This window comes from Mustela nigripes, chromosome 11 (assembly GCF_022355385.1).
Source record: "Mustela nigripes isolate SB6536 chromosome 11, MUSNIG.SB6536, whole genome shotgun sequence".
Classification (NCBI taxonomy): domain Eukaryota; kingdom Metazoa; phylum Chordata; class Mammalia; order Carnivora; family Mustelidae; genus Mustela; species Mustela nigripes.
Genome location: NC_081567.1, coordinates 21,109,765 through 21,134,485, shown reverse-complemented (window position 1 = coordinate 21,134,485; position 24,721 = coordinate 21,109,765). Strand labels below are relative to the sequence as shown.

General features: G+C 48.6%; 1 protein-coding gene, 1 long non-coding RNA gene and 1 pseudogene across 2 annotated transcripts in view; 1 reads left to right on the top strand and 2 right to left on the bottom strand.

Annotated features, from left to right (window-relative positions):
• COG7 (component of oligomeric golgi complex 7) overlaps positions 1-24,721 on the top strand; it is an 83,127-nt gene that overhangs the window by 48,838 nt on the left and 9,568 nt on the right. Inside the window, exons 10-15 of the mRNA XM_059415122.1 lie at positions 1,635-1,751; positions 9,145-9,210; positions 13,617-13,803; positions 15,308-15,448; positions 20,256-20,339; positions 23,975-24,089. Coding sequence (XP_059271105.1) covers positions 1,635-1,751; positions 9,145-9,210; positions 13,617-13,803; positions 15,308-15,448; positions 20,256-20,339; positions 23,975-24,089 — 710 coding nt within the window. The remainder of the gene's footprint in view (positions 1-1,634; positions 1,752-9,144; positions 9,211-13,616; positions 13,804-15,307; positions 15,449-20,255; positions 20,340-23,974; positions 24,090-24,721) is intronic.
• LOC132027261 (uncharacterized) lies at positions 7,091-8,605 on the bottom strand (annotated as a pseudogene).
• LOC132027190 (uncharacterized) lies at positions 17,580-19,641 on the bottom strand. The gene is made up of 3 exons (XR_009407083.1): positions 18,911-19,641; positions 18,630-18,802; positions 17,580-17,794 (listed from the first exon to the last, which is right to left on the bottom strand). It is a non-coding gene; the product is annotated as an uncharacterized LOC132027190 (long non-coding RNA).

The window sequence follows — 24,721 nt, the reverse complement described above, 5'->3', positions numbered from 1 at the left end:
GAAAATCTGGGCATAAATGTGATGAAAATGTGATGTGATACGCACTGAGGCTGAACGGGGGACACCCCCATCCCCGCTCCAGTGCTCTGCTGCCCACTCTGCAACCTGGGAACACCCATGAGCTGCTGCCAAGCAGGTCCAGCGGCGGGTCGCACACTCTTGTAAGACACACTTGTCATAGTCGTGGGGTGGTGGCCCAGTTGTTCAACCTGCCGCTGAAGCATGATTATGTTCCTCAGCACCCCTCTTGTCAGGTGGTCCTTGAGGCCCCTCCCCATCCACCAAGGACCGATGTCCCCAAGAAAGCTGACTTCAGGGCTGTGCCCTGCGGGGCACAACCCACCTTCCTCACTTAGGGTTTGTGGTTTGGGAAGGGAGCAAGGTCAGGCGTCTTGGGATGCACACAGATGTCCTGGGTTTTCAGGGAGCCTCGTGGTTTCCAGAGAACAAGACCCTGCTCACCCGTGTCCTCCTCACCGTACCCTCTCAAGGACGTGCACACATTCGTTCCTGTTCCAGGAAGTGTACGTCTCAGAAAACAACGCCACCCCACAGCAGCTTTCCTTTTATTCTTTTCAAAGAGCTTTTGTATATATTATTTCATCTATTTAGTTTTTAAAGATTTTATTTATTCATTCGCAAAAGAGAGCAAGCTTGCTCGAGAGGAGGGAGAGGGACAAGCAAACTCCACACTGAGCGTAGAGCCCGATGTGGGGCTCAGCATCATGACCCAGAGATTGTGACCTGAGCCGACGCCAAGAGTCCGAGGCTTAACCGACTGAGCCACCCAGAAACCCCTATTTCATTTATTTGATCATCACAATTCCTTGAGGCAATGTAGAAGACACCATTCGTTAAGTCCATTTTAAAGATGAGAAAACAGTCCCAAAGACACCCAGATGCTTTCTCAGGGCCCCAGTGCAAGTCTTGCATTCATCCAGGAACTGTTTCCAGGTGTCTCTTTTGTTCCCAGCTCTGTGCTCCTTCCTGGGGGACACTTATGAGCCACAAGGACATAGTCCCTGTTCCTCCGGAGCTTCTAACCTGGTGACAGCACATACATTAAACACACACAGTAAAGAAGCGATGGACTTGTACTTGTGCTGCGTGCTGGGCAGGGAAGCAGCTGGGGTCTGGGGGAGCAGACAGCAGCCTGGGGGGGAGAGAGATGCCTCAGCTTCGAATCCATTTCACATCCTGTGCCATTCAAGCCGGGAACCTGCCTGCTGTGGAGCTTGGCTGTTTAATCTAAACTGGGGGGCGGGGAGGGGGCCGGGAATCCTGCAAGAGTACCCTGTGCATTGGCGAGCTGCCTTACAGTGTGCTCGGTGGCGGTCAGGTATCATCATGGGCCTGTGACATGTCAGGACAGTTCTTTGGGCCGGGGAGTCATTTCTCAGCACCACCTCTCACCTGGTGGGTCACCAGAATCTTCGTCTTAGTGGCTCTCTCCTTTTGTCTCGTCTTGAGCACCTCTCTTAAATCTCCCTTCCAGGTGAAAAAGATGGTCCGGCCCTACAGAGAAGACCCTGCTGGGTCTTAGCCCTTTTCCCAAAGCCACATGATTCCAGGTGTCTTTAGAGCCGAGGAGTTTTTGCTGACATCCCTGTCGGGTGTTTTTTCTTTCCGCATAGGTACGTGTCTGATTTCACCAGTACTCTCCAGTCAATACGAAAGAAGTGTAAGCTCGATGATATTCCTCCCAACTCACTTTTTCAAGAAGATTGGACAGCTTTTCAGAATTCCATCAGGTAAAAATGAGGGCTGTAACTTAAATGTGTGCCCCATGTAGTAGGCAGAAACATGCATTATAGAATACGTAAAATTGCATTATAGAGCGTGTTGTTTTGTTTTGTTTTGTTTTTAAAGATTTTATTTACTTATTTGACAGACAGAAATCACAAATAGGTAGAGAGGCAGGCAGAGAGAGAAGGGGGGAAGCAGGCTCCCCGCTGAGCAGAGAGCCCAATGCAGGGCTCGATCCCAGGACCCTGAGATCATGACCTGAGCCGAAGGCAGATGCTTTAACCTGATGAGCCACCCAGGCGCCCCTGATGAGCGTGCTTTTAAGGGGTTCATTTTTTTTTTTTTCCCTCTCTGCTTTCTTTTTTTTTAAAGCAAACTCTAGGGGTGCCTGGTCATGATCTTAGGGTCCTGGGATCGAGCCCTGCATCGGGCTCTCTGCTCAGCAGGGAGCCTGCTTCCTCCTCTCACTGTCTGCCTCTCTGCCTACTTATGATCTCTGTCTTTCAAATAAATAAATAAATAATCTTAAAGCAAACTCTAAAAACAAGCCAATTAAAAACAGCAGCAGCGATAACAGCAGCCCAGAGAGACCCCCTCTCACTGTTAAAGCATTTTAGTCTTTGTGTATGCCTCATCTCCTTAGGTGACTTATATTTTTTTATATTTGGCTTGAGATTTATTTTCCCCTTAGCCTATAATTTTTCAGGCTAAAATAACTTGGAACTTATATTTTAGAAAATATGTAGCTAATTAGATCCTATTTTTATTATTTTTAAAATTTTTAAAATTTTTTGTAAGTTTTTTTTTTTAAGTAATCTCTACACCCAACTTGGGTCTCAAACCCAGAAGCCCCAGATAAAGAGTCACACGTTCCACTGACTGAGCCAGCCAGGGACCCCAGATTTTGTTTTTTAAATCTAAACACCATACCTCTAAGTGGTAAGGCAACATTATCTGGCCTTAAAGGACCATGTTAGAGTTCATAACAGGCTTTGTGGTCACTCTTCCAAGTGGTGGTTGATGGCTAGATCCTGGGGTAGTCCCTGTGACCTGTGGGCCACTAGATAGACCCCATTGCCCCAAGCCCTGAGCCCTGGTGGGAGTGTGATCAGCAGTGACCTGCAAGGGTTTGGCCCTTGAGAAGGTCCAGCCAGAAAGTGTAGACCGCTGGCCTATGGCCAGACCTGACCTATGGATGTGGTTTGATCACATCATTTACAAAATTTGGGGTTCGTTGTCCACATTTATAAACCAGATTTAACATAATCCAGATTTAACATAATCCAGATTTCTAACATCACCTAAACCCTGGAAGCCCTAGAAGCAATGGGTTCGCATCATCTCCCCGGCGCTGGTCGCTGAAGTCCCCGCCAGCCTGGCCGTACGTTCTCTTGTGCCGCTGCTCTGCTACCACGGTGGGACAGCTGCTCTACTCTTAGGCTGAGATAAACGACAACCCAGAATTTCTTTTCCTTAAAACCACTCTTCATGGTTGTACATTCTGGAGAGGGCGGTTGACCTTCACCCTCTTGCCTGACCCCTGGCCTAGGTAGTGTGTGCAGGGTGCCTGCGACGCGTGGAGTTCTCAGTGTGGTGGTGGTCCACACCAGAGCACGTCCAGATCCTCTGAGAGCTGTCTTTTTTTCTTTCTTTTTTTTTAAAGGATTGATTTATTCTCTGTCAGGGAGTGAGAGAGCGAGGCAAGGGGCAGAGGGGGAGGGAGAAGCAGACTCCATGGCATGGAGTCCAACTCCGGGCTCAATCCCATGACCCCGAGATCATGACTTGAGCTGAAACCAGGAGTCAGATGCCCAACCAGCTCAGCCACCCAGGCACCCCTGAAAGCTGTCTTTAATCAGAGCAGATCCAGCACCTCCCAGGGCCATTCGGATAATTTCTTCATGGCTCTGATCTGGACTTCTAATTTTGGGGGATGAAATTTAATGTTCTCGATGCTAACTGTATCCCCCTAGCATGTGTGGCGGCTTGGTACACTGGAAAATACTACATACAAGGTTATTCTGTTGCACTTGAGGCAAGTGGAAAGTGGAATATTTCATTTTCTCATAAACCTTTCTTATGATGGAATGCCTAGATACCCTGGTGATGGATAGGCACTTGTAGAGAAGTTAAAAATTAACTAGACTTAAGATGTTTTTAATCCTTGGATTTGTCCTGACATTTATAGTTTGGTGTTGAAGGACTCGGTCGCTGGACTTTAGGGCCTCGCATAAAATTACTTGAAAATTAAAAGATTATTAAGTAAAGGCATGACGGTCATTCAGTCTTACCTCTGAGAAGCCAAATAGATTACTCTTCATCTGCCTTTCATGGGACCAGAGAGAGACACAGCTTAAAACCAGTTTTCTTTGCCTTGCAAATAGCAGACATCTAACAAATACTAAGTAATGACTTTTGGTTTTTAAATTTTAACTTAATTTTTTTAAACCCCCTTTCTCTGTTTCTCCCCCCCCCCCCCCCCCCCCGCAGTCATCATTTGTTTTCTGTACTCAAGAGTCTATTTGTTTCTTTTGTTTTGCTTTGTGTCTTAAAATCTACGTGTGAGTGAAATCATACGGTCAATTGTCTTTGACTTACTTCACTTAGAATAATACCTTTAGGTTCATTCATGTGATCGCAAATGGCAAGATCTCATTTTCTATGGCTGAGTCCATTGTCGATCTATGTATCACACACTGTGTCCATTCATTTATGCTTCTGTATCTTGGCTATTGTAAATAACATTGCAGTCAACTTAGGGATGGGTATATATTTTGAATTAGGGTTTTTGTTTTCTTTGATATATACCCAATAGTGACATTACTGGAGCATATGGTAATTCTGTTTTTAATTTTTTTAGGAAGCTCCGTACTGTTTTCCAGAGTGGCTGCACCAGTTTGCATTCCCACCAACAGTGCAAGAGGGTTCCTTTTTTTTTTTTTTTTTTAGATTTTATTTATTTATTTGACAGAGAGAAATTACAAGTACACTGAGAGGCAGGCAGAGAGAGAGAGAAGGAAGCAGGCTCCCTGCTGAGCAAAGAGCCCGATGCGGGACTCGATCCCAGGACCCTGAGATCATGACCTGAGCCGAAGGCAGTGGCTTAACCCACTGAGCCACCCAGGCGCCCCAAGAGGGTTCCTTTTCCTTCACCTCCTCACCAATACTTCTTTCTTCCTTCCTTCCTTTCTTTCTCTCTCCTTTTCTTTCTTCCTTCCTTCCTATTTTTTAGAGAGAGAGCGAGCGAGCGAGCGTGAGTTGGGGGAAGAGGCAGAAGGAGGAGAGAGAACCTTAAGCAGGCTCTGGGCTCAGGATCAGTCTCATGACCCTGAGATCATGACCTCAGCCGAAATCAATAGTTGGATGCTTAACTGACTGAGCCACCCCGGTGTTCCAATGCTTATTATTTCTTTTATTTTTGATCGTAGCCATTCTGACAGGTGTGACGTGATACCTCTTGTGATTCTGATTTGTATTTCCCTGATGATGATAGTGATGTTGAGCATCTTTTCATGTGTCTGTTAGCCGTTTGTCCGTCTTTGGAAAAATCTGCTCTGCTCATTTTTTAATTGGATTATTTCATTTTTTTGGTGTTGAGTTGCATATGTTCTTTATATACTCTGGATGTTAACCCCTTATCGGTTATATCATTTGCAAACATCTTGTCCCATTCAGTAGATTGCCTTTATGTTTTGTTGGTGGTTTCTTCGCAAAAAGCAAAAGCTTTTTATTTTGGTGGTGGTGTCCCAATAGTTAAATTTCACTTTTGTTTCCCTTGCCTGAGGAGACATATTTAGAAAAATGTTTTTATGGCTGATGTCAAAGAAACACTGCCTGTATTTTCTCCTGGAAGTTTTATGGTTTTGGGCCTCACATTTAAGCTTTAATCCATTTTGAATTTATTTTTGCGTGTGGTGTAAGGAAGTAGTCCGGTTTCATTGTTTTGCATGGGGCTGTCCAGTTTTCCCAACGCCATTTGTTGAAGATGTTTATTTATTCTGTCTTTTCCCCATTGTTTATTCTCGCCTCCTTTGTCGAGGATTAATTGACCATATATGTGTGGGTTTATTTCTGAGCTCTCTATTCTGTTCTGGTGATTAGTCACTGTTACTGTGCCAGTACTGTTTGGATGACTCTGATGTATCTTGAAATCTGGAATTGTGATCCCTCCAGCTTTGTTCAACTTTCTGAGGGTTGCCTTGGCTATTTTCAGGGTCTTTTATGGTTCCATATGAATTTTAGGTTGTTTGTTCTAGTTCTGTGAAAAATGCTGTTGGTATTTTGATAGGGATTGGATTAAATCTGTAGATTGCCTTGGGTAGTGTGGACATTTTAACAATATTGACTCCTCCAACTATGAGCATAAAACTTCTTTCCATTTGTATCATCTTCAGTTCCTTTTATAAGTGTTTTATAGTTTTCAGAATATAGGTCTTTTTGTCTGTTTGGTTTTTAGTTCTGGGTGTTTTATTATTTTTGGTGCAGTTGGAAATTTTCACTTTCTGCTTCTTCATGATTAGTGCAAGAAATGCAACAGATTTCTGTACACTGATTTTGTATCCACTGACTTAATGGAATTCATTAATCAGTTCTAGTGGTTTTTTGGTGGAGTCTTTAGGGTTCTCTATATTATATTATGTCATCTGCAAATAGTGAAAGCTTCACCTTGTCCTTACCAGTCTGGATGCCTTCTATTTCTATTTCTTGTCTGATTGCGGTGGCTAGGTCTTCCCAGTGCTATGTTGAATGAAAGTGGATAGAGTGGTCATCCTTGTCTTTTTTTTCCTTTTTTTTTTTGCATTGCACTTTGTAATTGCACAGGTAGTTTTAAATAAATGGAGAAAGCACCTTCCAAAAATTACAGTAGCAGGGAAAGATTCCATCAAGCATTTACTCAGTAAATTTCCATAGTTTTACACAAGATTCTTGATCTTTACATGAACTGTACATGAGGGAAAGGAGCCCCCTCAGGTAGGTTCTCTGCTTGCAGAAGCAAACTAAAGGACTTAAAATTGGAGGCAAGCCTGGGATGCCAAGAGGAGTAAAAGAAATGTTAAAGGGCCACTCATAAATTTCATGTCTAAGATGCTTGTCTGATGACCCTTACGTAAGAATTTTAGGGCAGACTACTGCCCTTAAGGGTATGACCTCAAAAACTGTAATTCTGGATTGTAGTAATGTATCTGAGTATCTTGGACTGCTGGATGACAAAGACAATACTTGGGGTGACCTATACAGTTTAACAGACAAATACTTTAAGGGAATTCCCTAGCACTGTACACCCTCTACTTTGGCTTTTTTAAATGAAGCACAGGCTTCTTTGCTATCTGCCAGGCAGTATAATGGTCAAAAGAAAAGGGTAACAGCACTGGGTCATTCCTTAGACACTAATCAGCTGAGGAAAGAGTTCATTAGCAAAAGTGTCCTCCCAAGAATGGTCTACACCAAGCAGAGAGGACATGTCGCTCAAGGGAGAAGGGGAGCCCTCATAGCCACAGTCACTGTAAGCATCCAGTAGACAGGAAGATGACTTGAGGCAGTGGCTGGATGAAAGAAGATCTGAGGTGCCCAGCTCTGGAATGAAGTCATCTTCTACCAAGTTCTTCCTTCACTGAGACAGTGAATTCAGGGTGATCTTTCTCTGAGGGGCTGAAAGGTGCTTCCTCAATTTTCACTACCACATTAGCTTGGCTCTCTGTCTCAGAGGGTATCTCTAAGACTAGGGGCTTGGTGTATACTTAATCAAAACAAATCAGTTCATTAATGGCTTCCAGCTTGGCTGATGACGTCCCCAGTGACGGAGAAGGGGAGGCTGGTAAGGAACTGGGTCCTTCTGGATGGGCTTCTGGATGCTGCTCCAGGCTGGGAGACTCTGGGGAAGGACATCTGAAGAACATGACTGGATCCAAGTTGAACAGAATGCCCAACAGGATATCAGACTCTGAGTCTGAAGAGTCAACGCTGTCAGAATCCATGGGGAGATGTTCTGGAGGGGTGACAACTGGGCCTGCACCTGCTGCGGACTCAGCAGACCCGGCCACTGGCCTCGCTCCATTCCCCTTGGTCTGGGTCTCCACCTCCTCTTCAGTAACCAGGGCATCCATCCCCAAGCGCTGTCTTAACTCCTGGTTCTCAACTACAGGCCATGAGTTTTCTCTCGCAAAAGTTGATTTTCTAGCAAAAGTTTTTGGTTCCCTTCCTCCAAATCTGCCACTTGCTGTTCCAGCTCACTCATTCGAGCTTTCTTTCGGTCTCTGGCAGTCTGGGCTGCTACTCTGTTTTTCAGTTTCCTCCGCAGCGCCTTCTCCTCGGGGCTCAGGCGCGTGAGGCGCGTGCCTGGGGCGGACTCCCGCTTGCCGCCTCGGGGCTGGCCCCTCGCGGCTGGCCCCTCGCGGGCCCAGCACCATGAGTGGCAGAGCCCGGTCGGCCGGGGCTCAGGCGGCGGTGGTGGCGGCGGCGGCAGCAGCGGGCTTGCTGGACAGAAGCAGCACTTTGGGGGCCCTGGCGGCCGGGCTCTACGCGGGTGCCACCACCACCGTGGCCCAAGAGTGTCTACGCCAGTGTGCGCCGCCGCCGTCCGCCCTCCTTGTCTTGATCCATAGGGGAAAAGCTCTCAGTTTTGCCCCATTGAGGATGATATTAGCTGTGTGTTTTTCATTTTTTCATATATGGCCTTTATTATGTTGATGTATGTTCCCTTTAAACCGACTTTGTTGAGAGTTTTTGTCATGAATGGATGTTGTACTTTGTCGGATGCTTTTTCCGCATCTCTTGAGATGCTTGTATGATTTTTATGCTCTCTCTGGTGGATGTGATGTATCAGGTTGACTGATTCGCAAGTATAGAACCACTGTTGCATCCCTGGAATAATCCCACTTGATTGTGGTGAATGATTTTTTAAATGTATTGCTGATTTCTAAATTTTATTTTATTTTTTTTTAAAGCTTTTAAATATAAGTAGTCTCTACACCCCAGGTGGGCTCGGACTCACTACCCCAAGATCGAGTCACATTCTCTTCTGAGACTGAGCCTGCCAGGTGCCCGTTTATAATTTTAGATATGAACTATTTCCAACCCATTTTATTAAGGACAAAGCCCCAAAGCACACCTCAGTATTTGGGAAATGTAAGATTATTTCAGACGTGTGGCACAGAACTCCCGATTCCCAGCAGAGAGGTCTCGAGGATGTTAGAACGAAGTCGAGTTTCCCTTCTCCACGAATTACTGATTAGGGAGACATGTCAGGTAGATTGTCCAATGGTTAACCACTTCTCCAGAACCCAGCACCCCCAAAAGGAGTGAATAGTTAGAATGTTTATGAATGAGACAGTATTTGTCCGGTAAATGTCAACATTCCAGATACTTGAACTTGAAGTGCTTTTGTTTTGTTTTGTTTAGGATAATAGCCACCTGTGGTGAGCTCTTGCGGCAATGTGGGGACTTCGAGCAGCAGCTAGCAAACAGGTAGGCCAGAGCTGTGGGCGATTCCCCGGGATCCTGGCTGGGGAAGAACCTGATACAGCACACAATGACGACATACGGTCAAATGTGAAAGTCACAGGCCCGAGGACTGTCTGTACCTAGATACAAAGTGTCATCATGTCATCATTAAACATTTACTGAGCACCTGAAAGGGATAAGGCTCTGAGCTCCTTGGCAGTGGTCACAAAGTTTTTGTTAGATATGGAAGTTGCAGCCCAAATGAGACCATACGCGTTGTCTCCAAATTATAAATGGGCTGCGTTCCCACTGCTTGTTGGTAAGTGAATTACTGGGACTCTTAAGTTTCTCCATAGAAGCAGCATTATAGGTAGTGGTGAAGGCCCTGGGGCAGCCCGCAGAATCGGGATTCACTCGCCAGCCTTCTGGGTTCTGCAGCGGAATTCTGTGCTGCCAAGGGCAGTCTGTGTCAAAGGAGGATTTCCGGGGTCAGCCCTAGGAAAAGTTTCTTCCCCTCCTTTCTCTGTTCTGATACCTGCCGGGGTTTCCCTTGCCCGGAGGTCATCCCGTTCAAACCGGTTTTCCCCTCAGAGGGCTCCAGCCTCCCAGGTTTCCCTCCTTCCTTTTTCCACCTAAATCTGTCAATTCCTTGGAGCCGGTGATTTCTGTGTTCTCCAGGAGTTGGGGGGAAGAAGTCCATTTTGTACGGTTGTCTGAGGGCCTAGCAGCAGCCCCGTCGCCTCTTTCTTGGGTACTTCCTTATTGTCCTAAAGTGATGTGGGGGGGAGGGAATTTCTGGCCCTGGTCCACGTGGGGTGGGCTGTGCGCGGTGACACAGCCGCCTGGTGGAAGGTGGGGTGAGTGGCTGAGGAGTGCGGTCAGTGCTCCACGGCAGTGCTTCCTCCGTCCCGCCACATTCTGTCTTCTTTCATTTCGGAGCCCAGGGACTGTCTTCAGGTTCACCATGTCCCACAGTGGTTCCCGTTCTGGGCAGTGTCTCGCTGCGGGGTAGAACGGGCAGCTGCTGCTGTCCGGAACTCCGGAGCCGGGCGGAGTAGAACCCAAGCAGCACAGGTGCGTAGTGGAGTGTGTGTAAATAATATAAACGCCGTGAACATAACCCCCTGCACACGCTCATGCCGACGTGCGCACACGCACACGTGGTGAAGGGCGCCTGTAGTGGACGGCGAGTGGGCCCGAGTGTTCGAGGACTCCTGGGAAGAGCTGAAAGTGTAACATTTATGTTTAAAGGAAAGGCATACCACTTCTTACTTTCTCAAGTAAAGTAGTAATTCTAGCCTGGCCCTAGCCCATGGCAAAAATGAGAAAGTTCACGAGTGTATGAAATAAAAAGGGAAACCACTCACCCTCAATATTCTCTCTAGAAGAAACATTATTAACATCTGCCCCCACCTATAATATTTATTGAGCTCTGATATTAGGGACTTTCCAGGAATTAAATCTTTAATCCTCCCTGTGACCAAAGAGGTAGGTACTATCCGTCTGTAATTTTACAAATGAAGGAACATTGAGGCATCAAGTCTGGCACAGGTAGTAATTCAAGTGAAAGAAATGATCTGTGGAAATAGCTGCGTCTCAGGTCACAGGACCATGAGGCAGGGATTCGAACGTGGACGTGAGCTGAGGTCACGGGACCACGAGGCAGGGATTCAAACGTGGACGTGAGCTGAGCCGTCCAGAGTGTGTCAGCCCTGCACTGCCCACACCATCTTTCTCACAGATTAGTATCCCACCCTGGACTTGGGTTCCTCTGCCTGTGTACGGCAGACACCTTTCCATGTCAGGACATACAGGCTTTCCTCAATCTTGTAGTGAAGGTGAATATTACATTCTTAGAGGAAGAGAGGGGTCTGGTTAGGAAGTTGACCCGGTAGTGGTAAAGGATGAGCCTCTCTATCAGCATTTTGCAGCCCAGAGAAGCTGAAACTCTGACCCAAGCTTTGGCATGAGATGAGAACGGACGGGGCGTATCCAGGGGAGCTTCTTTAAGAGGTGACATCATTCTTGGAAGCACTGAGCCTGGAAAGGGAAAATGGCGACAGTCACCATCTGTGTTCCCATCGGGGAGGCACAGGTGTGGCAGCTGCCTATAAAGCTTATCTTATCTGCCTCTCAATCTCCCCTCAATCTCCCCTGCAGAACCCAGACTCCCTCGGCCCAAGGACCACACCTCCCACCACCCCTCAAGGTGACAAAGGCAGTAGCTCAGAACACTCTAGATTACTTTGGCGACAAGAGTGGCATTGGCTTTGGGGCTCTTAAGATCACTTCCTTGCAGAAAAAGATCGTTTTGTGATGTATGGGCTGAGTGCCACTGGAGGACTTTCTGGTGCACTGGGCAAGTCAGGTGAGCTACAGAGAGATAGACATGACTCCTCTATACTTTCATTGCACAGTGATGGTTTCCCTGGGAAAAGGTCTTCATGGGACAGTTTAATGGGAAAATCAGGTTTGGGGGATCCAGTGTAAATTTACAAGTTTCCATGGCTTGTAAAGAAGTGGGTAACAACCTCCCGTGAAAGGAGATGAGTTGAAGTGGTTGTAAGTGTGACATTGGGTTCCCTCCTCTGTGTGTACTCACTGCTGTCTCCCCGAACACTCGTTAGCACATTAGTGCAGGTCGGATTCCCCCCTTAATCCGTGAGCTTCTTGAGGGTGAGGACTATTTACTTATCTGCTGTCTCCTGTTCCAGCAATGAGAGAACATTTCGTTGTGAGTGTAGAAATCAAGTGTTCATTTCAGTAAGGTTTAGCTCATAGTACTAGTGAACACACATCCTAGGAAATCTGAGTCTGATGATTAGTTCATCTAATGAACTAATTATAATTAGTTCATCTAAGAGGAGGCTAGGGAGGAAGAGATATGGTTCATTCCTTGGGAATTGGAACCGATTCTGCCTTTTTTTTTTTTAATTTGGTTCTCACTTTATTTTTTTTTTTAAGATTTGATAGAGAGATAGCAAGAGAGAGAGCACGAGCATGGGGGAGAGGGAAATGCTCGATCCCAGGACCCTGAGATCATGACGTGAGCCAGAGGCAAGACGCTTAACCGACGGAGCCATTCAGGTGCCCTGGTTCTTATTTTAGAGCACACTGTTCTAACATTTTAAACTGTAATCTTTAATATTTAAACCATTCCTGACATACCTATTTTCCTTCAGCGTGGATGGCATACTGGGTCCAGTCTCCTCCTAGATGACCCAGGGGAGGCACAACAGGGGAGCTGATTTCCCAGAGGCAGCTCTCAGCTTCTTGCTCACTAAACCCAGGGTCAGCCCCCGTGGGCCAGGCCCTGTGCTCCGTGCTTGGAATTTAGACGGGAAGAACACCCTGTTTGGTCCTCACAGATCGTGAAGGCTTGGAAGAAAGGGTGATGGCAGGAACAGGCCGCGGTTTGGCAGAGAAGAGACCCAGCTGAAGCGACCTGGAGGCTTAAGCATCAGGGAAAACCATAGCTTAGTGGCAGAGACAGGCGGCCGCTTGTGTCGGCTGTGGCTCCCCAGGAAGGTGCTATAAACGCGTTCGTTTGTCTGTAGGTAAACGTGTGCCTTGACAGGCTTCACTGGACTTGTTTTTTTAAAAAGTGAGTTCAGCCAGAAAGCTGCCAGGGCGATCCTTTTTCATAACATGTTATGGTCAAGGAGGGGTCGGGGAGTCAGCCACACGTGGGATGGTCCTGCGTATGTTCACCTGGTTCTGGGCGGTCCCCCTGTGCTCAGGGAGGACAGCAGAGGCTTTGCAGCATCTGTCAGGGAAGGCCGTCCTTGGCCTTGGTGGAAAGAGAAGATAGAGGTGCAAGCCCTAGAGGTTGGTCGTCACCTAGAACGTTCTCCAGGCGTTTTTTCTTCCTGAGAAATGGGACAGTGCTGGCTTCTCACAGTAGAGCTCTCTGTGGCACCTAAACCACAAAAGTAAACTATACAGGGCAGGTGAACACGAACCCCACACCGGCCCAGTCGTGTGACGGTGAGTCATGTGGCTAGCAGCGTGCTTCGAGCTGCTGTCCCCACTCTCCCACGACCGGCTCCCCCGCTGCCGGTGGCTCCCCATGGCTTCATTCCAAATGGTGATGCCCGCGGAGCCAGAAAGTGCTGCACAGAAAATGCACAGTGTCCCAGATCGTAATAAACTGACGACGGCCCCTATGTAGGCTGTCACGTTAGGAAGGTGGCAGGTGCTGGCGGACTGAGTGTTAAATAGGAACTAAAAGCACCTGGGGTCTCTTTTGCACCCGAGGTCCAGCTTGTTCCTCAGCGGTGTGGGATGTCTTCCTTTTATTAGCAAATGGACCCAAAATCAGTCTCCCTCATCAGGATATCCTGGGATTTAGGAAGGAGCAAACTGAATGCTCCCAGAGGAAGGTTCCATACAAATAGCTCAGGGCATAATGGTCATCACTTTCATTTCAGGATTTTGTCTACAGCTGGCAAGTATCTCTCTGACTCCTACAGCCCTCGGAGCCTGGCCGGGTTTCAGGATAGCATCTTGACAGACAAGAAGAGCTCTGCCAAGAACCCATGGCAAGAATATAATTACCTCCAGAAGGATAACCCTGCTGAATATGCCAGTTTAATGGAAATACTATATACCCTCAAGGTATGAGACCAGACTGATGGCATTCTTGTCACCCGTTCCCTGATCCAGGCTTTTTGGCTCTGCATGTGAACCGCAGTCTGCCGTGTGCCCTACTGCCTCCTCTCGGTCTCGTTTCTGTTGCGTTTTAAGGAGCTAAAAAACTAAACTGGGTGGGAACGAATGGACGTATAGGTGTGGGAGTTGGAGAAGTGGAGCTTTATTACTGACGGAAGGCGGTAGAGCCCTCACGGACAGCATGACTTCAGGTGTGTGGTGATGGGCTTGCCGTGCTGCCCTCTAGAGTCAGATTTGCCAGGAGGATGGCTGGGTAGCCCCTGACTCCAGGGCAGGGACAGGCCCCTGTTACTGAACGGCAGAGAGGGGATTACAATGTGGACTGCCCGCTAGTGAGGAGAACCCACAAAGGAGGCCCCCAACCCTGCCAGGAGGGAAATCGATCCTCCTCGTGGCAGTAGGAGGACCTGAGGATAAGTGTTCCCTTCTGGCCATCCCTTTAGCTTAAGCTCTTGGTATGCCTATCACAGTGCTGCTCTTTGAACTCTGGGCCCCTTGGGGCTCCAGGGATGGAAGAACCTCCCAACATGTGGAGTGAACCACACAACAACCTATGAATGGCCCCAAGATCCTAAGTGGACTGTAGCATCCTTTCCAGAACCATCCCCCCACCTGTCTTGGTGATAGGCAGAGGAGACATTGCTGTTCCCTTGAAACCAAATACAATCTCATCGTGTCCTGGTGGGCCTTGAGCTCTGGGGGTGACGGCCCAGTGAGCCTCTGGACGTATCTGAGCCTTCATCTGCCCTCACACGGTCTCCCCATCGCCGTGCACTTTGGCCCGCCAGTTGGCTGCACTAGAGCTTGACAAACACTTAAAACAGTTGTGCAGATTCATTCATCCGTGTTTCCGTGATTAGGTTAAAGCAACTCTGTTTATCTTTATTGCTGATCTGGTTTAGTTTGTTGTAATCGGCTCATTTATAATAGCAAAATTAAGGTTACATTTTCCACCTCTGTATTTTCTCAGGCTGTTTGGAATTCCTTGGAACTCATGTAGATTGTGCGTAGTCTGCCGTACGACCGAGTGTGACTGAGCTGACCTCGCTGGGAGGTCAGGCTCCTGTCCCTCAGTCTTGTTTATACCTGACACTTCTGATCATTTTCTCCCTCTGCCTCTATCCCTGAGGGACACTCACCAGTTAATTTTTTCCTAAACTGCCAGTCCCTGAGCTTGTGTTAGCAGATGCATCAGAATTACATGAAAAAGTGAGCTAAAATGCTCCCTGCACCCCAGAACCTTGCTGGGCTCTGATTCAGTAGCTCTGAGTGCATCTATAATCCCGCATCTTCCACAGGGGGTGCTGGGGCATAGTCGGACTTGGGAACCACTGCTGTACTGAACCACCACCTCAGTTTTTTCCTTTCAGGGGCTTTTCAAAATGTTGAACGAGCTGATCGCCTTGGTTAGAGCCAGGCCCTAATATTTTTTTGCATTATCTCGTCTTAGGAAAAAGGGTCCAGTAACCACAACCTGCTGTCTGCGTCTCGCACGGCCCTGACTCGCCTTAACCAGCAGGCCCACCAGCTGGCTTTCGATTCCGTGTTCCTGCGCATCAAACAGCAGCTGCTACTCGTTTCCAAGATGGACGTGAGTTTCCCACGGACCGCAGACATCCCCCTGTTGGGCCCCGGCTCCTCCCGCCACACCCCCCCACCCCCGCCCGGCCCCCAGGAGCTTTAGGAGGAAGCTCTCTAACTCTCCTGACTTGGAAGTCCCACAGTGCAGACTCACTGTTCCCTTGCAACTCACTGCTTAGCAAGAATGTCTTATCTTAATTGGAGTCACTGTGATGCCTTATTTTCATCCTGCTTCCTGGGATGATTATTATTGCTTGATTAACTTTCACCTTTCGGAGCAGCGTAGCTGTGCCCTCTGCGGGAGAAGTGAGGCAGATTATGTGCCACTGGATAGGTTGGGGCAGGTCAGAGGAGCTAATTGTGCCGTGAGATTGCATTCTTTTCATGAGCATTAGTTCTGGAACTTTGCCCAGGAGAGTGTCTTACCAGACCTGATCTGGTGATTTTGATGGGGTTTGAGGGGGCTGCTGTTTTCTGTCCTTGATGGCTTTGCTCTCTGGCTGTTCCCGGGGCGCCTCCCTTCCCTCACCTGATACCCTTTTCTGCTTGTCCTGACTCCTTTAAGGGACTACCCATCAGTCAGATCTCTACCTGCTCTAACTCCTGTGGCTCTGGTCTCTTCACTGATGTTTGGATTTCTGGGCTGGGATTGTGAGAAGGATCCAGTTGTGGGCCTTTAATAACTGGGAGATTCTTTTTAGAAGGCAGCAAGAAGCCATAAGGCATCATTACAAGTTCTTTGCTTCTTGCTGCCTTCTGGAAAGCATATAAGACCAGGGCTCAAGGGGCACTCGTTTATTCACTGTATGACCTGGGTCCAGTCTGTGGATCTCTCTGGATCTCAGAAACCCCATCTGTGAAACAGTGGGGTTGGACAGTGGATTTTCCCACAGAATGCCATGCGATCTGCTGCAGTCAGATCTGTGTTTCTGGCGGGGGGCGGACAGTGGCGGGGGTGGGCGAAACTGGAGAAATGATGTCCCTGACACGGTCCCATGGGCCTGGCTTCCTGTGTCAGCCTCATGAGATGGGGACACACTGATTCTGACCATGCAGATGTGTGAGGATCACATGACATTTCATAGACGATGGGACTTAGCCCTACAGCTGCCGCAGTGTACATGCTTAATGATTGCTGGTTTTCTTTTTCTCTGTGATTCTCATTTTTTAAGAGGAATGACAGTTTTTTAAAGTAAAAATTGCACACACTCCTTTTCAGAAATTCAGGCAATACAGGATAGTACAATGAAAAAAGCAGTAAATCCCTTCAGAATCCCACAACGTAGAAATGCCACGAACGTGTGGTACTTATCCCCTAGACGCCTCTTCTGGACGGCCGGATGGGCACCACTGGGCAGGTAGATCTGTAGAAGAAATGGAACTGGACTACATGTGCTGTTTTTTAAAAAACCAAAATATATACAATATAACAGTTATTTGAACTTGACTAGAAAAGGGAGACAGGAAGTGAAAGGAGTGGTGGAGCCTGAGATAACGGGCTCCTCCCGACAAAGGTATCAGCACCCAGAAGTTCTCTCCAAAGTTGCACGAAAAGGATTATGAAAACTGTTAAAAGGCCAGGGTCCTTGTTTTGGGTTAGTCACCCTTCCATGTTGCGGAGCTGCTGGTGCTCGTGGAGCTGCTGGGAAAGTTGCGGCCCTTCGCATTCTTCATACTTCCCATCCCCCGCCCCCAGAGCTGGCTGCTTTATTATTTTTCTTAGAGCTTAAAAAGGAATTTTTAACTTTGTCCAGTCATTTTATTGCTAGTAGTAATGCCATTGTAGTTTTGAAACGATTTCATGTGGATTGTAGGATAAAACAAGTGATTCATGGGAATGTTAAGAACCAGGATATTTTTTTTAACCTCTTTTTTACTGCAGTGTAATTAAGATACAGTGTTACGTGAGTGTCAGGCGTACAGTGCAGTGATCAGTGTCCCCGGCTCAGTGCTCCTCGCGAAAAGTATGCTCTTGGTCCCCTTCACCTGTGTCACCCATTCCCCCACCCCAGATCCTAATGTCGTGACCTTCTGTACTGGAAGGTCGTTTCTTTCTTTCTTTCTTTCTTTCTTTTAAGATTTTATTTATTTACTTAACAGAGAGAGAGAGAGATCACAAGTAGGCAGAGAGAAAGGGGGAAGCAGGCTCCCCGCCGAGCGGAGAGCCCGATGGTGGGCTCGATCCCGGGACCTTGAGGTCATGACCTGAGCTGAAGGCAGAGGCTGAACCCCCTGCGCCACGCGGGCGCCCCGGAAGGTCCGCTCTTCCCGCTGCTCTTCCACCGCCTCGCTGTGCTCGGGCTCTGGGTCGCTTGAATCTGACCTTACTCCGGCCGCGCTGTGACACCGCGGGACCCTGGGAACGGAGACAGGCAGCTCAGAGATTAGGAGGAGCTCTCCCAGAGTCGCCAGGGGGAAAGCACACAGCACAAACGCAAACACTTCGGCCGTAAGGATTTGAAAATTAAACCCTGGTCATTCAGTGTTTGCTTTTAATGTTTGCCGGTGAATTGTATTCCCCTTTCACAGCTGAAGAATATAAACCAACACTGCAGTCCATTTCAGAATCGACTGTTGACGTTTGCTCACATCACCTGGTGACAGATGAGACGGAAAAGCCCCTATGAAGGAACTTTTCAATTAGATTTTGAACAATTGAAAAATACCCTGCAGCATTTCCCGGTCGCCCTACTTGCTCAGCGCCTCCTGGTTTGTCCACTGTCCACCTGCCCTTCTTGCAAAACCCCCTTTGATTGTGGCCGCCCCCCCGCCGCCCCCGCCGCCCTCTGCCTGGCCACTCTCCTCCTGCCTCCCCATGGAGCCTTCCCAGGGCCTCCTGCCCGCTGTGCTCGTCCCCTGCAAGTTCCTGGGGGACACCGCTCCTTCCCTGCAGCCCAGCCCCGAGGTGCGGCTCCCGTTCTCACGGGCAGCGCCCCCCTCCCGCACGTCTGCCCCATCCCTACAGCTCCCCAGGCCCAGCAGAGCGGTCTGTCAGAAGTTTATTAGGGAAGTTTTCACACAAACGTACAGTGGAGAGAAGAGTCTAACGAACCCTACGTCGTCATCACGCCCCTTCGATATGGTCAGCGGGTCGTCCGTCTTGTACATATATCCTTTCTCTAAAGCATAACAACGCTAAAAATAATCACAGGACCCAAATCACCCCTAAGTTAGAAATGATTTCTTAATACCATTAATCAGTGTTCAAATTTCCAGTTGTCATAAAAGTCATAATTTCACTGTTTGAGGCAGGATCCAGGTTTGTTCTGCACGTTGGGGTTGGTCCATGTGTGTTCTGTGAAGTGCAGGCTACCTCCTCATGCCTCCTCATGCCGCCTCCCCTCCCCTTCTCTCTGCAGTGGATCTGTTAAAAATCAAGCCCTCTCTTAGCCCATTCGGAGCTGTGCCGCGTCCTTCCGGTCTTCCCTCTCCGCCCCTCAGGCACCCTGCAGCCCACTCCTCCTGTACTCACCGGTGCTCACGGCACCACACCTCGCCTCTGCCTCAGAGAACTCCCAAGTGGACACCTGTGCACGTGCACGTGGGGGAACGCATGGGGGTGCACAGCGCGGGAGCGTGTCACCGGCTCTTGGTTTCCCAAGGAGCGCAGGCACCAAGTCTTACCTCTTTTGGTCTCCTCTCCCCCACGGGGGGCCCAGGACTGTGCGCGTCCTGGGCACGCAGTGTGTGGGGGTGATCACAGTGCTTCCTCTCCGTGGGTGGGAGTTAACTGATGAAAAGTAGGCTATTTTGAAACAGAGGAGGATTCTCGAACAAGAACGAGGAGTTTAGAAAACCAGGGCCGGAGGTGGGGAAGGAAAGAACTTGTCTCAAGCAAAGAAAATAAGAATTGAGCTGCTGCTGGGGAACACGGGGAGGGAAGCTGAGGCTTAGGCTGGGCTGGGAGCCCAGGGGTGGATGTGACCATGACATTCCCGGAACGTTGCTTAAAGGATCAGGCAGCTGGATGGCATCAGGTGGCTGCGGAGGGCAGCTACAGGGTGACCTGGGAGTTACTCCCGGGGCACAGCCAGAAAGGGCCTTGTTTTCCAGGCTGGCTTTAGGGTGACTCAGATTGGAATTAAGAAACTAGATTTCTGTGAGGTGTGCCAGGCTGAACTCTGGAACCACGTACATGCTGGTAATTTGCCTGGCTCTAGAGAGCCCGTTGGGAGGGCTCACAGCACGATACCGTAGACAGTCTGTATTTGAAATGTCGAAAGGAAGAGCATCTCCCCAGACAGAGGGGTCACAGAGAGGACAGGGGGCAGCTGGTGGGGTTTGGAGGTTCCCCCCCATCCCTTTCCCTCTGAGCTCTGAATCCATTTAGAAATAGATCTGGAAGGCAAGTAGAAATAAAAGCAGTAAAACAGTGTGGGGGAATGTGGGATTTATGTGGGGTCTCTGTGGAGGATTTGGGGGCACTCCTAGTCTCATTAGAGTGCTGAGGACCCAGGCAGCTCTTAACCTGGTGTGCCCACCCAAGTAGAGAAACTCAAACCACAGGGTAACTGGCTCTTCGCTTCACGGTCTGAGTGGGAGCACCAGACGGGATCTGTTCTCATCAGGTAGTTCTGCTGAGAAGGCAGCAGCTCCCGTTGGAGGGGTCTGCAGGAACTCGGAGAGAGAGGCGGGCTTCAGGCTGATGACTTGAAGAGAAGTCCCTGGTCTCTCGAATAGTGACGATTCCCAAGACTGTCACTGAGCAAAGGCACCTCTAGGAAGGCTGCATTCTTCGAGAATTTTCCGGCATGGGGTGCTTTCCCGGGCCTCCTGGTTTCAGTGACCTTGATCGCTTTCTCTCCTTCCCGCCCTAGAGCTGGAACACAGCAGGCATTGGCGAGACCCTGACCGACGACCTGCCCACCTTCAGTCTCACGCCTCTGGAGTACATCAGCAACGTAAGAGCTGTAGGGCGCTTTCCTCCGGGGCAGTTGTAACCTTGCAGACCTTGCCTTGTCTTTGGATTCTGGGCCTTTGGGGAAAGCAGTCATTACCACATTGGTGCTTGTGTGAACCTTCACTTTTGGGTTGTTTCCTTCCATATCCAGGACTTTAAGGACAGGCTTATTCAATCAGTGGACGAAACACAGGCTGATTTCAAAACCTAACACGTACCCCTCCTCCCCCTCCCCCGATGGGCGATGTGGCTGGCACCTAAGGGCATCCCAGTGTGAGTGCACAGAGGAGATTCTTGGGAGGACAGGAAGCAGGTGGCCACATTCTTCTCCGCGACTTTTCAGAGGAACAATGTGTGTGTGGTTCTGAATTCAAATTCAGCCAATGTGTAGTGACAGCCACTGTGCACCAGGCATGGTGTGGAGTGTTCTCCTGAGTAATTTCACAACAGGAAAGATATCTCTTAAGAATTGTAGTTCTGGAGACTCCATATTAACAAAGTACAGAATAAACCCTACAGGGGAGCCGGGCACTTGGAGTCCTTTTCCTCCTCCTCCGTTCACCCCTGGGAGGCAACGGTCCCCCTGCACGTGGCCTTTCTGGTTGCAACTTCCCGCATCCACCTCGGCTGCTCTTAAATACCAGGTAGGAGTAGAAGACTCCAGCCACGGGCACCTCACGCTGTGGGAGACTTCTGGACTTCTCCAGGGCCATTCTGAGATAAGCAATTTCTTCTGCCTAAGGCTGTCACTTAGAACCCACTGCTTTCTAAGTTATGGTTCTATTGTAAGAGGTACAAAGGAATTTTAGATTTTGAAAATAGCTGTGGTACAGTTGGAAGTGTCTGGTGATCCCTTGGGCGTGGAGGATGGCCTTGTTCGCTCTGTTCACTGGGAGCAGCGTCGAGTTCAAAATGGCAATCCCTCTCCTCCTGTTTCCCAGGGCATGACCTCATAAAGCTGTACTGATGAAACTATGAAGATGAGCGTCGGTTCTTCCAACCAATGGGAATCCTCTTATTTTTAGAACTGAGACGCTGTGTGTTACAGTCGGAGTGGATTGAGGAAATGATGTTGCTGGAAGGGACTGGAGAGGTTGTTGAACGATTTTACAGTTGAGGAAATTGAGCTGTTGGAGGAGTAGGGGAGGCCCAGATTAGTATCCAGGCCAGGGCCCTTGTCCACCTGCCGTAACCCCCCATGAGTTAAGGTCTGTACCTGGGGGCTGATGAGCTGAACTCCGGAAATGAGCACTTACCGGACACACGCTGTGTGCAAGGACAGTGCGCGGCTCATATCACCGCCGTGAGGTGGTGCATGGTCCACACAGACTTTTATCTTGACAGCAACCATGTGAGCTGGGTGGCGGTAGCGTTCACGGGCAAGCAGTGAGCTTCTGGGCAATGGAGAGGGGCCGCTCTGTTAGGATGCCGGGCGCTCTGTGCATGTATCGTCCTTGGCACAGCTGTCTGAAGTCAGTATGAGACTGTCCTCCTGTCAGAGATGCTGATCCCAGGAAGATCACACAGCAGCAGAGCCAGAACTCAGACCCAAGGCTGTCTGACCACAGAGCTCTTCACTCTCCCAGTGTCACTGAGCTTACCCAAACCGAACAGCAAGGAGTGTGTATTGAATACGTGGGAAGAGCAGACAAACGGCCTCATTGAGCCGGTAGGCATCCCTTTGCACACTGACTGCAGAAAGATGAATGTGCACAGAATTCCCGAGGGAGACCTGGAGTCGTGGGGTCTGTCTAGCAACCACAGTGGTCCCCACAAGCTCAACCAAGCAGCTGAAGTTTGAGATGTCAGATTATTGAAATTTTGCCCCCGAGCGACACTCTGCCTTGCCGGTGATGCCCTTTCCCGCGCAGAGCCGCGTGGGCACTCTAGAGGGGCCCCATGGGAGATAAGACTCTGAAAAATGAAAAACAACATAGATGTAAGGTGTAACGATCCTGACATCTCACTGCAGGTAAAGCTGGGTGTGTGGGTTTAGCCAGAAGGTATGGCCCCAGAGGAAAGCCGTACCAAACACAGGAGTATGCCTGGGGTCCTTGCACATAGTAGGTGTTCAGGAACGCCTGCCACGAGGAATTAGAATGGAGGGATCCAAGCGCAGAAACCAGCATCTGTCTCTTCCTCCGGCCTTGTGGGGAAATGATGCATTTGTTGCCGTGTTCGAGCTGCCGTGTACAGTGACAGCTGTGACTAGTGAGGAAAGTGGCCCAGATGCCTAGTTTTGAGTAGGGGATCATACTAAGGAAATGCAAAGAAAAAATGCTGATTGGATTTATGTTACCATCCGTGTGCCTCCTTAAAGGAAGAGCAGACTAACCCTGTTGCGTTAGCATGATGGACTAGAGGATGTTGGGACTTAACTAGAGTCAGCCCACGTTCAGTGTTTGGAAATGTTTGGAATCTCCCTCTGGGCTGGGAGATTTGGGGAGTCTGGGTGTGTGTGAGGCCAGGACAGGAAGATCTTACTTGGATAATCCTAAGGCTTTTAGTTGACAGAATCAGTATCAACTCTAAGTTTAAAGGTATGGAACAAATATAGAACCAAAAAAAAGCAGCAGCAACAACAACAACAAAATAAAACAAAAAGCAAGAGGCTCAAAGACCTTTTTTTTTTTTTTAATTTTTTTTAATTTTAAGATTTTATTTATTTATTTGACAGAGAGAGATCCCAAGTAGGCAGAGAGGCAGGCAGAGAGAGAAAGGAGGAAGCAGGCTCTCCGCAGAGCAGAGAGCCCGATGCGGGGCTCAATCCCAGGACCCTGAGATCATGACCCGAGCCGAAGGCAGAAGCTTTAACCCACTGAGCCACCCAGGCTCAAAGACTTTTTTTAAAAAAAAAAAAACAAAAAACAAAAGCAGTATGTTGTTGTAACCTGAAAATCAACCTTATTTTGAAACAAAAAACATATACTTACCTTAAAACACAAAACAGGAGTTTGAATAGAAATTAGCATCTGAAGTATACCCGTGGTGACAGTCATGTGCATCCGACAGATGTGACAAACATTGTGGTATTTGTGGGCTTATCCCAAATGTCTTGTACGCCTGTCTTCTGCAGTTCCCCACCAGCCAAGAAGGCGTTGTCCATGTTTATTTCTAGACTCTGTATTATGAAATCAGTAGTGTTCCCTCCAAATTAATTTATAATTATAAATGGCATTTCTTCCCAACAAAATTCCTTCCTTCTCTTAGATCCCTTCTAAAGGGGAGACGCACAGCCAAGTTCAGAGGACAGGATTCAGATTCTTGCGTGGCCGGGCACCTCTGGGTGTTAGCACTTTCCTGGTTTTGCACCCATGAATAGTCATCATTTATGTTTATTTGCACAGTTGCTTGTCAGTGTCCATTACCTCATTTCAGGTAGAGATTGCACTGAGTGCATTCCAAGAATAGTGGGGCCATGAGTGTGAGGGTGAATCTGTGACGTCCATGCAAATTGCCGTTGATTTTTGTAGGGTCCTGTCATGGCAGTATTAGCACAGGCTGGAAAGATCAGAGTTGGGGTTGCCCCAGGCTTCATGCTTTTGTCTGCCCCCGGTTTGCCTTCACACGAACATGCTGCAGAAATAATGACCGTATGTGGCAATGTGGGGCTGAAAGTGCTTTCTTCTGTTTCAGATCGGGCAGTACATCATGTCCCTCCCCCTGAATCTTGAGCCTTTTGTGACTCAGGAGGACTCTGCCTTGGAGCTGGCTCTGCACGCTGGGAAGCTGCCCTTTCCTCCTGAGCAAGGTGAGCAGGGCCTGCCTGGAGGCCAGGAGAGGCTCACTGTAGCCCCATGCAAACCTGGGGCCCACGTGTTATCCCCCTGGGGAACTTCTGCAGCACAGAGTGGATTAGGGAGGAATTCCCGTAGTGCCCCTCGGGTGGGGAGGCAGGGGCAGGAGGTCCCAGGGTAAATTAGATGTACCCACGGGAGGTGGGAGCTAGCGCTCCAGGCAAGGGTCCCACCTGGCCAGTGCAAGCCCCTTCTTTGGACCATGTGCCGAGTAAAATGGCCCCCGCAAGAAGAGTTTTCCTCATTAGGACAAAAACAAACTCTTCACTGTAGAAGTGATGTTTTCTGTCCAGACGCCTCTGGTTGGAGCTTGTTCCTAGCTCTCCCGAGGCTCCTGGATCTCTAAACTGACAAGAAGATACAGTAATTAAAACTATTCCTTTTCCCATTATCTGGGCCCTGACACGTTTGAACAGAGACCATATACTTTCTGATCAAAAATCCTCTTATTCCTAATAAGGGATTTTATAGGCCTCCCTTCATAAGGCTGAGCAAACAGAAAAATCACATGGTATAGAAGAGATTTCAGCAGCTTACAAGAAGGTACAACCCTGAGAATAAAATCACACTGAAAAGTTTAAACAGA